The sequence below is a fragment of the Urtica dioica genome, chromosome 11 (genome assembly GCF_054948205.1).
Source record: "Urtica dioica subsp. dioica isolate 48M chromosome 11, U.dioica_male_clone48M_v1_H2, whole genome shotgun sequence".
Lineage (NCBI taxonomy): Eukaryota > Viridiplantae > Streptophyta > Magnoliopsida > Rosales > Urticaceae > Urtica > Urtica dioica.
In genome coordinates, this window is record NC_142766.1 from 10,571,134 (window position 1) to 10,583,000 (window position 11,867).

General features: G+C 38.7%; 1 protein-coding gene across 1 annotated transcript; it reads right to left on the reverse strand.

Moving 5' to 3' along the window:
* Positions 1-5,290: 5,290 nt before the first annotated feature.
* LOC149381144 (protein VACUOLELESS GAMETOPHYTES-like) lies at positions 5,291-6,272 on the reverse strand. The gene has a single exon (XM_089630490.1). It carries the CDS (start codon positions 6,152-6,154, stop codon positions 5,546-5,548), a length of 609 nt encoding a protein of 202 aa, XP_089486616.1. The 5' UTR covers positions 6,155-6,272; the 3' UTR covers positions 5,291-5,545.
* Positions 6,273-11,867: the final 5,595 nt, after the last annotated feature.

Consider the following 11,867-nt stretch of genomic DNA (forward strand, 5'->3'; position numbering starts at 1 on the left):
CTTATAAGTTTTTTGTGGTTTTATTTTGAAGGATCAAGTCACCGCCCAGACGATAGATATTTTGCGGCAAGCGGAGGAGCAAAACATCGTGATCTCCCAAGAAGATGCGGAGATGTACGCGATGCGCGATGTTTTGGGAGTGCGCAGAGACTGGGAAGTCGGTTTAGGGCCTTCGATCCCAAGGTCATCGTTGGGTGTTGCCCAAACGCTAGATGGAGGCTCGTCAAGTTCGTCATCTCAGACCGATCCATTGGTTGCCGAGATGCGAGCTCAGATGGATGCCCAACAAGCCGAGCTGCAACTGATGCGGCAACAGATCGCCTTCCTCAGCCAGCAGCACAACCAGCCTCCCACGACTCCTCAACCTCCGCCTGCATCGCAACCAGGTGGGACGGATCAGCAGACGCCAGGTTCCACGCCAGGTTCCACGCCAGGTTCTATGGATTACTTGCGAGATCGTCCTTACGGAAGCGGCGGAACGAGCGGCAGCGCGTCAGGCAGCGGTGGACGAGGACGAGGAAGCGGTTCTCGAAGTTCTGGCAACTTATTCGGCAGAGGAAATTCTACTATCGATAAGTTTTATAAGAAAAAAAAAATAGGAATTAATTTTTTTTCGTTTTTTGTAAAGAATTTGTATTTTTAATTAAGAATTCTATTTTTAGAATATTATTTCTAATTCATTTAGAATTTTGTTTAATTAATATTATTTTGTTAATTTACTTTTTTTAATTTTGTATTTTTTTTAATTAAACAAACGTATTGGGTGCGACATTGTCGCACCGAATACCATGGCGCGAAAACTTTCAGGTGCGACATGTCGCACCCGATATGCCATTACCCGCCAATTCTACAAAATTTGGCAGGAAAATAACTTGGGCATTAGGTGCGATTAGTCGCACCTGAAAATGTCGCACCTAATGGGGTACCTATTAGGTGCGACATGTCGCACCCAATACCTTCTGCGACGGGTTATCAGGTGCGACAGTGTCGCACCTATTGTCGCACCTAATAAACCATTAGGTGCGACATTTGAGGCATTGGGTGCGACATCCGTCGCACCGGATAACGTCTTTTGTCCTAGTGAATCTACATTTGTCTCTTCGTAAGTTATTAAGTTTGTTTATGGACTAAAAGACTAAGGTTTTATCATAAAGCTTCAAACAAAGAAAGAATGAATGAACGTTTCAACTTTATTAATGAATAGATAGGCAATTACAAGCAAGAGTCTTCGTAAGACTATATGACATCAAATGTACATAGATAGACACTACTACTCTTCTTGTGGGCACCATTGACAACACATCGTGCTATTTATCCATCTTTGAAATATGTGATATCAAAACCTTTTTCACTTGTGCATAGCGATATTTAGGGTCCATCTAGAGTTAAAAATATATCTAGAGCTAGGTGGTTCATCACATTCATAGATGATCACACACAAACAACATGGATTTATTTGTTAAAAGAAAAATAGGAAGCTGCAAGTGTTTTCAAAACTTTTCATGCTATGATAAAAACAAAATTTCAGTCACAAATTCAAATTTTTCGAACTGATTATGGCCGATAATATTTCAATTCTATTCTCGGCAATTTTTTTGCTCAGCAAGTGATTATACATCATAGTTCGTGCGTCGATACTCCTCAACAAAATGGTATTGCTGAAAGAACAAATCGACATCTTTTAGAGGTTGCTTGAGCTCTAATGTTTTCCATGCTTGTCCATAAACAGTTTTGGGGTGAAGCCATACTCGCATCATCATATCTAATCAATTGAATGCCAACACGAGTTTTAAAATACTACTCCTTTGGAGAATCTAAAATCTGGTTTTCCCTTTAATCGATCTTTCACAGAATTATCTCCTAAGGTGTTCGGTTATGCAGCTTTTGTTCACATTCATGATCATAACCGCAACAAGTTAGATCCTAGAGCTTGTAAATGTGTTTTTCTTGGTTTTTCACCTACACAAAAAGGTTATATATGTTTTGAGCCATCTTCAAGAAAATATTTTATAAGTGCAGACGTCACCTTTTTTGAACAAAATTCTTTTTTTTTTTACAAAACTCCACTTCAGGGGGAGAATGAAAGCGAGGAAGCTTAGTTTTGTGAAAAAAATTCTTTAGCAAATCTTGTATTCACCAACATTGAGATTCCCGTTGAAACTCCTATGACTAATCCTGAGATTGTTGAGCATATATTGCCATCTACTACTCTTAACATAAATAAGAAACCAAACAATTTGGCTCCCAAATCTCAACTACGTGTTTACACGAAACATACTTGGCGCAAGAAAGTGGACAAATCGACCCCCGTATCACTGCCCCTATCTGATCCGAGCATGAATCCAGGTACGTCCGATTTAATGATTCCCTTTTCCAATAAATAACCTGAGTCTAGCGACCTCGATGTACCCATTGCCATTAGGAAAGGTACTCATAATTTCTCCACCAAACACCCAATATCTCACTTTGTTTCCTATACAAATCTTTCTCCAAGTTTTAAAGCATACACTGCAAGAATAATAGAGAATGAAATTCCATCATCGATACATGAAGCTCTAGCTATTCCAAAGTGGAGGGAGGCTGTTAATGAAGAAATAAAGGCACTTGCAAAAAATGGCACTTGGGAGTTGATTTCTCTTCCCGATGGAAAGCACAAGGTCAGCAACAAGTGGGTATTCATCATCAAGTAAAATGCAGATGGCTCTGTGGAAAGATTCAAGGCAAGACTTGTACCTCGAGGGTTCACTCAGACCTACAGCACCGACTATGAAGAAACCTTTGCCCCGGTGGCAAAGTTGAACATTGCGAGTTCTGTTATCGATAGAAGCCAACCTCGACTGGCCACTCCACCAACTAGATGCGAAGAATGTGTTTTTTAACAGAGAATTAGAGGAATAAGTTTTCATGGAAGCTCCCCTCGGATTTGAAGAAATGTCTCGAGATGGGAAAGTGTGCAAGTTGAAAAGGCATTATATGGTCTTAAACAATCACCAAGAGCATGGTTCGAACAGTTCATAAAGGTTGTGAAAGAGCAAGGCGAAGCACAATCTCAATCCGATCACATGTTGGTCTACAGCACTTAGGAGGGAAGATCGCACTGGTTATTGTCTATATCGATGACATCGTGATAACTGGAGATGATGAGAAAGAAATAATGGAGTTGAAGGTTTATCTCTCAAAACAATTCGAGATCAAAGACTTGGAAAAGCTTAAATATTTTCTCGGTACGGAAGTAGCTCGATCCACTAAAGGATAGCCATACCCCAAAGAAAGTATGTTCTCAATCTCTTGAAAGAAACAAGGATAATCGGAAGCAAACCGGTAATCACTCCAGTAGATCCGAACATAAAGTTTGGAAATCAAGAAGAAAACCCGCTGGTGGACAAGTTGAACTACCAGAAGTTGGTAGGTAAGCTTATTTACCCATCGCAAACAAGGTTAGACATTTCCTTTGTTGTGGGAATGGTAAGTCAGAGTATGCATTGTCCAACAGAAGATCATCTTAAAGTTGTTTGAAGAATTCTCCGCTACTTGAAGAGGTTTCCGGGAAAAGGCATTTTGTTCACCAAATGTCAGAATCGGAAGATAGAAGTGTTTACTGACGCATATTAGGCGGAGAGTTCGAGTAATAGAAGATCATCGTCGGGATATTGTATGTTTGTATAGGGCAATCTGGTTACGTGGAGAAGTAAGAAGCAAAAAGTTGTGGCAAGAAGCAGCGCGGAAGCAGAGTTTCGGGCCATGGCTCAAGGTGTGTGTGAGGTTATATGGCTGCGAAGGATATTCGACAAGATAAGAATTCATGTTGATCGACCGGTGAAGCTTTTTTGCAACAAGTCTGCAATAGGTATAGCACACAACCCAGTGCAACATGATAGAACGAAACATGTCGAGATTGACCTCCACTTCATCAAGGAAAAGCTCGACAATGGGGAAATTTGCATGCCCTACGTCCCTACAACGGAGCAGTTGGCAGATATACTCACCAAAAGCTTATGCAGACAAGTATTCGAAGACTTAACAACCAAGATGGGCATGATTTATATCTTTACGCCACCTTGAGGGGGAGTATTGAAATCTTAGAAAACGGGTAATTACTAATATTAGGAGATCTGTTTATTGATTGTAAATACTAGGAGATATTTAGTTTTTATTCTCTGATTTGATTTCCTAACTATTGTATCTATTTAAGCTATTCACCAGTAATAAGAAATTATTCATTCGGCTCATTCTCTTCTACCTTTACGGTAATTCAATTCAAAAAACACTAACGATCTAATCTTTCTCAAGCATCAAGTTGAAATTAAAAATCAGCACAAGGTCACGAATCTCATACAAGTATTGAGCATAGAATTGAATTAAGAAAAACAATAGAGAATGAAAATAAATTCTTCAATATATTAATAGGAATCTATAACCGTATCTAAGACTCGCTACACAATAACCCAATCTATAACCGTATCTAAGACTCGCTACACCATAGCTCAATCTATAACCGTATCTAAGACTCGCTAAACCATAGCCCTTAAGGGGATTAGTGCATGACGTCAAGAAGAACACAAAAAGATGAAGAAGAAAAACTCAAAATTAAACAAACGAAAAAGACATAATAATTATGATTAATAAAAACGGGAGCTCAAGAGATTAAAGCAAGAAGAATAAAAACTGAAACGGTGTTGACGAAGACGCTCTCCAATCTCTATCTCTCTCAAGCACGATAATCAAAAGTTAAAAGAAAAGTCAAATAAAAAAGGCTAAAACTGATCCGACGGTTCAAAATGATTAAAAAATCATTAATTTCCTCTTATGTCTGACGGGAACTCGAGGCGCGCAGAAGGCTGGTCGCGGCGCCCGATTGAGGGATCGCGGTGCGCTTCAATGCTTTTGCCCTTTCGCGTACCCCGCGGCGTGCCGGATGGAGCTCGCAGTGCGAGGTAACGCTGAATTTTGCCCTTTCGCGTCTCGTACTTCGATTTGATGTCCCTTTTCGATTCCCGATTGCATTGTTCTTCCGGGGAATGACTCCTAAGAACTCATATAAGCTCTTTTACTCCGTTAGACCTCTAAATCCTTATAAATACACTAAAACTATCAAAATGACCTGAGAACTAACTAAATTCAAGTCGGGAAAAATATGAGTTTAACATGTACGAAATACACTTATTATAAATATTAAAAAAAATGTGGAGGTTTTCCCATGATTTTTTTTCTTCCTAAATAGGACAACAACCAACAAACGATCAACAACCGGCACTTTGAACAGTGCGTTGATCAACAATATTTAACCATTTTGACATTAATAGTTCCAATTAAGAAAGGAAACCCCAGTCCATTCATAAAGTCATATTATAGCTACTTAGAGTTAGACGCCCACATGTACATAATTATATATAAAGCTTGCACGTTAGCAAGTAGCAATACAGAACAAAAGAAACAAAAGCCCCGTTGACCCACACAAACCATCATTTTGAGTTCACATTGTCACTCAAACAGAACACAGATCTCAAAAAAAAAAAAAAAATGATCGACCATGACGAATTCATCATCACACAGCAATCTCCTTCTGGCTCTTACCAATCTGATGCAGAGAAGATTCTTCCACAATTAATTCTGGCTCATAATCATCCTCTTCGAAGACGGCGCACTCTAAGTGGGCGGCGAAATCGCAGGCCGAGCAAGAGTAGGCCCAACACCCTTTCACGAAGCCGCAGCCGCAGGCCCCGCAGGAGGTGGGGCCCGCGGGGACGAGGGCGAGTGGGTGCGGGTGGCGGTTGGGGGCGGCGTTGACGGTCTCCGGGAGAGCCGAGCAGAGGACGTGGAGGCCGAACCCGCAGGCCCGGCAGGCGTACACGAAGGCGGTGCCGGACGATCCTGCGCAGGCGGCGCAGGAGAATCCCTGCGGGGGCTCGAAGAGGAGGGAGAGCCTGTGGTGGGCGTGGGAGCTGTGTCGGATCTCCCTCGGAAGCTCCGAGCATTCCTGGTGGAGGCAAAACCCGCACCCGGGCTTCTCGCATCGGAGAGCTCCCGAGTCCGAGTCCGGACTTAGCTCTAGCTCGCACCCCGAGCATATGGCTTGCTCTTTCTGTTTCTCTTCATCTTCTACTTGGAATGGACTCAGTGGATGTTGGTGGCTGAAATGCCTCATCATCGCCATTGCTTTCTTTGAGTTGGCTCTGTCAAAGCTATGCTTGTTTGGAAATTTTGGGAAAGCCTTATTTACCTCATATGAAGGCAATCAACTTGGCCAATGTATATTTGTTCAGATATCATATATATATATTCTCGTGAGATCAATCATTTTTTTTAGTCAACGGATATATAATGTGCATATCACCATGTTGCACCAATCGCGGGTCATGAAATATAAAACAAGTTAACAAGCCCCATCGATTTATGCTTTACCGTGATAATCCATGTGGTCGATAATTTTGAAATAATATTTGTGAATGTTAACAATTCGATTTAAATTAATTGATTTTTGTATTCATAGTTTTAATTGAGAAACGAAAGTCAACACCCGTCTCATTTTAAGTTTATCACATTATTAACACTTATTCAATTTAAGTTTTAAATTCAGATTATATAGAATTTACATGTTAGAATATTATTGATTAATTGAGTGGTATTATTGATACCAATATAATGTGCCTTATAGTAGATAAATACAAATAATAATTGATTAGTTCATAATTATTATTGATAAATTAAAGTCAACATCCATCCCAATTAAGGTATAGTACTTTACTGCGATTTTGTCGGAATGGGTTTGGCTAGAAGTTTATAAGGGGTAGAGAGCGTCACTTGTGGCTACTATCTCGTAAGTTTTCTCTCTCATCATTTTTCAAGTTGTTGATGCAAATTTTTAGTGATCCACCTAAATTTTGGACGCGGTCATGCGGTTATGGAATCTTGATCAAAATTTTGAACTGCTTACCATTTTGATCATTAGACCAAAAACAATCGTACATCTTCTGGCATGTACATTATCCATTAGTTACAAATGAGTCTCAAACATGACTATAGGGCAACACCACTACACGCATTTTTTATAAATGCAGCTTTTCTAATCAATTCCAAAAAAATGCCTCCATCAATGGGCCAGAAACAAAGTTGTCCCACAACCTCTGCCCGACAACTAGGGGTGAAAATGGATCGATTTAGTTCGATTTTATCAAAATTGTAGATCGAAACCGAATTTTTTATTTTCCAAATCCAAAATCGAAACTGTTTCAGTTTGACCTAAAACCGAATTTCGGTTAACCAATTTATTAGGTTCATATTCGGTTTTATTCAATTATTAACTAATATATATTAACATAAATTAAAAACTACTAAAGTACTCGTTGGACAGATACACTTATGTATTCCACAACTGTGTACTAGGTTCGAATCACATATCATATATATTTTTATTCAATTCGATTAATACCTAATTGAATATTTTGATAACCGATAATCGAAGTGAGCTGAAAATTCGGTTTTGGTTAACCAAAGTGAATGTTCGGTAACTGACATGGTACCCAAAAAACCAGTTCGGTTTGAATCGGTTTGGTTCCATTGTCCAAAATATTTGATTTTTTTGGTTCATCCCTTGCGCGAGCAGCCTAAGCTAGAATCTACAATATCTAACACATGACACAGACAATCGGAATACATATGTAAATTTTACCCGTGGACCATCTATGCAGGGTACATATGAATATTATCAGCAAAAAATTACAAATAAGAAGGGAATAATTTTATACCTACCCATAAAATTATATGTAGATCTTGAGTCTAGACATTTTTAACGAATTGTGGTGGACTCATTTCATAATTTCAAGTATTTTGGTAGGGTATGGACTTTAAGTTTTATTGACTGTATGGTGTGATTTTGTCATACTTACCCATTCTCATACTTAAGTACTTATCCTAAATTCTCTAGGGTTTACCCATTCTCATAGCTATTAAAATATGAGTTTTGGTAGGGTATGAACTTTAAGTTTTATTGACTGTATGGTGTGATTTTGTCAAACCTTACCCATTGTCATCTCTAAGGCCTTGTTTTGTATAAGAGAAAGAAGATGGATGGATTAAGATAAAGGGGTTAACTTGTGAAAATTAATTAATGGGTTATTTAGTTATATAGCCACACGGATATAGTGGATTGAGATATAGCCCACTTTTGGTTAATTTCTTGTAAATAACCAAGTAAACTTATTAACAAATTAATAAAAGCCTTATTTAACACAACCAAACATATATTTTAGGTAGTTAATAGGATGCCACATATGCAAGTTGGCTATTTACAAATTATTTACCAAAAGTTGGCTAATTTACAATTCATATAGTTTAGGTGGCTTACGTAGCCAATTTTTTGTTAATTAATTGTAGGGTTTGGTAGAGAAGAATGAATATAAAATGAAAGTATTAAGAGGGGTTAATTTTCGATGGCACTAGAATGTATCCCTTCCAATTTGGATGAGTTGAGAATGATGGGAAACAAAAACTTGAGTAAATTACAATATATATATATATATATATATATATATATATATATATATTGTATTTCGGTTTTTTTAATATAAAAAAGCAGTAGTCTCGATTATTCGGAATATATATAGATATATATATGTATATATGTAACATTTATTTACATAATAAATATGTAAAGATAATCATAATATAGTAATTATAGTGCATTAAACATCCATATTAATCTCTATTTTTATTTATATCAAACAACAAATAGATAAATTCTAATCCTTCCTCATGTTATACCGATCAACTTATTAAAAATTTATAGTGCACATCACTTTCCATATTTTTATCTTTCACATCGTACTTAATCCATTCACTCATTTTATTTTCCTAGGAAACAAACCCTAATTTAGGATCATCGGTCAATCGAGCCTCGCTCCCACTCTAAACTCCACGTCAAAACTCCACACCAATCATGGGCCAACCCGGGACCAATGACGAATCGGCCTCAACATATCCGGCTCGGTTGATTTTTTACTTTTGGTCTCAACCGGCCTGATCGGCAGCCTAGACGCGACTTTCGGAACCCATACCTTCCAAATTGATTGTAGGGGCCCAAAATCCTAGGCCACACCACATGTTAGGCCAGGTCCTAGGACTTCCGAATCGCCAACCTGTGCCACCGGTCAGGCAATGCAGACCTTCCCAAGTCCAAGAAAATTTGGGCATAATGCGTCAAAATCCTTTGGTGTATTGAGGGAGCCTAATCGATTGGCTTGACGAATGAAGATCTTACAACGATGATTCGCGGATCGACCAGTGCTTGTGTATTAGTGAGAATATGCATAAGCAAAGTGGAAGTAGTTTTCACATCGAAAGTGAAGCACTGTGTGTGTGTGTGTGTGTGTGTGTGTGTGTGTGTTTGTAATTTGTGTGTTTCATTTTCTGATTTAAGTCGAATTTGGGGATCAAATCCTAACAGAGTGAGTGCAAAATTTGGGCGTATTTATTATGCATCTTTTTACATAACTCCCTCTTCTTCTTTTTTTTTTCCCTTGTGACCTAATTCACACCTCATTCTAAGAGACTAGCAGATGGAAAAATATTAATAAGAAAAGTTGAAGACTGCACATATAAATATTTATTGTTTAGGTAACAATGTGTGATTGCTTATGTAAGAAACCATGTCTGTTTATATGTAATTAAGAAATGACCAGTCAGCAGGAAACACAAGTGGATACACTAGCAATATTTTCTCTATACTATATTCCAATGACTATAGGCCAAATGTTCGAGAAAATTAAGGGTTAGGCAAATCGTAAGTGTGACAACATATTGATTGAGACGTGACCATCTCAAACCTATAGTATAGCTTGGAAAATTGGTAGCGTTTCAATTGGAAAATAAGGCAACAAAAGAGGGGAGAGAAAAAGTAAATTGTGAGGATTATAGCAAGTGCAATATGGGTTGTTTTGATGGTGGTGGATCAGGATGGCTATGGGTGAGCGTCGGAGTCGAAGGGCATAGGGTCATGATGAGGGTTGAACACGCAAACCATCCCGTGTTCAGAAAGCTCCTCGATATCGAATGCCAGTCACGGGACGGGCTCGAGGATCGGGCCTTGTCGCCCGGCCCGATTGCCTTATCAACGTGCACCGTGAGCCATTTCTACAACGCCTTGCTTAAGATGGAAGCGGATATGAATCCGCGTCAACTGTTGCCGTACCAACTCTTGACAAGCCCCTTCAGTATCTTTGTCGGCCATCAGTTCTATTGACAGCATTTTTTTTCTCTAAGCAAATCTTGTGACTACTATAAGAAAGTTTGTCTTTGTGTCTATGCACTCTTTTTAGGGAAGATATGCCTTAATGCTTCTTGGATTCGACTTGAATCATCTTCTTTTCTTTTTTTGTGTAATGCTACATGTCCATATTAATATTATAAGGTTATTGATTGTACTCATCATCACCTCACCGTGTATGAGCATGATTTATAAACTTAATTATGTGAAATTTGGTTTTTTTTTTTTTTAATGTAAGTAGTAGGTTTTCCGAGGGAAGATCTCTCAATGTTGATGTATTTTAAAAATGAACACGGACAAATATAGGCAATATGATTCATCTTGAACATCTCAACGAACATACCAATTCAAATAATATTAATTATAATGGTTTAGATATGTCTTACAAAATCATAGTTCAATTTCAAAATAATGAGCCATTTAATTATTGGATTGGATTGGATCGGATCACCCTCGATTATCAAATTTAGGCGACACTACAATTTTTTGTGAGGTCTCTTAAGGGTTAAATTTCATGAATGTCGAATATATTTATGGTTGAAGTTTAAATGTTTTTTTTTTGGTAGTTTGTGCATAAGTTCTCCATGTAATAACTTGTACATATGACTCAAATTTTGTTTTATGTAGCAATGGTAGAGAAATTCAATAATAAAGGGTAAATGTAATAAATTTGGAATATCATATTTGACTCCCTAATTATTTTCCCTTTCTCTCTTAATTAGTGTCCCACGTATCAATTATAATTAATTATAACAGTTATTGATAATATTTAGTATATAAAAAATAAAATAAAAAAGAGAAACTTTGGCCACGTTATTTCGAATGGCTATTCAGGTTTAAAAAAAAAAAAAAAAGTTCGCTTTGCTATAATACGCTTCAAGTAGCTTAGTCATGAATCTCATGATATTCATTATGATTTATATAGCTCTAAAGGAAAAGTTAAAATATCCTAGTTATCTTATTTCCAAATTTTTCTTATAATATGTCACTTATGATTTATATTCCGACCTTACGAGACCTTTTCTCTCCCTGTACACAAGTAAGGTTTGGAGCCTCCTTCCTTTGCGCCGCCGCCGCCTCCCTCAGACATCGAATTCAGCCCTGAACCATCAGCGGTGAGCCTTGTCTGGGGGAAGCTTGGAAGGACCTCCGCCTTCTCGTCTCTTTTTTTCTTCAGTTTTTTCTTTCCCTAAATCAACCAAAGCTTCTCCCCTCGTCGGTTCTTCTCTTGGACATCGGACCTTGCTACGGCGGAGTGCGACCACGGTGGAGTTTTTTTTTTCCCACTCGCCCCGTTCTCGGCGGCTCTGCCTCGGCGTGGTTCGTCTTTCTCGAAGACGGGAGCTCTTCGGCGTAGATCGGACCTTCGTTGTGTGGTGTCTTCCCGGCATCTTTCCTCCCTGGAGTCGGCAGCGAGCTCTCGGTTCTCCCTCGTGGTGTGGCTCATCGATCTCTAACCGGAGTCGATCCAAGACAGGGAACGATTTTTTGGTCGGAGAACTTCTTCCGGCGACGTCCTACCCTCGGCGTTGTTGTGTGGTACGGTTGATCTGTCCACTCTCTGATTGAGATTTGTTCTCCTATTTTGGGTCGAGTCTCCCTGCCT

Coding starts and splice junctions, on each gene's coding strand:
- LOC149381144 (XM_089630490.1), bottom strand. CDS start 6,154: ATGGCGATGATGAGGCATTTCAGCCACCAACATCCACTGAGTCCATTC.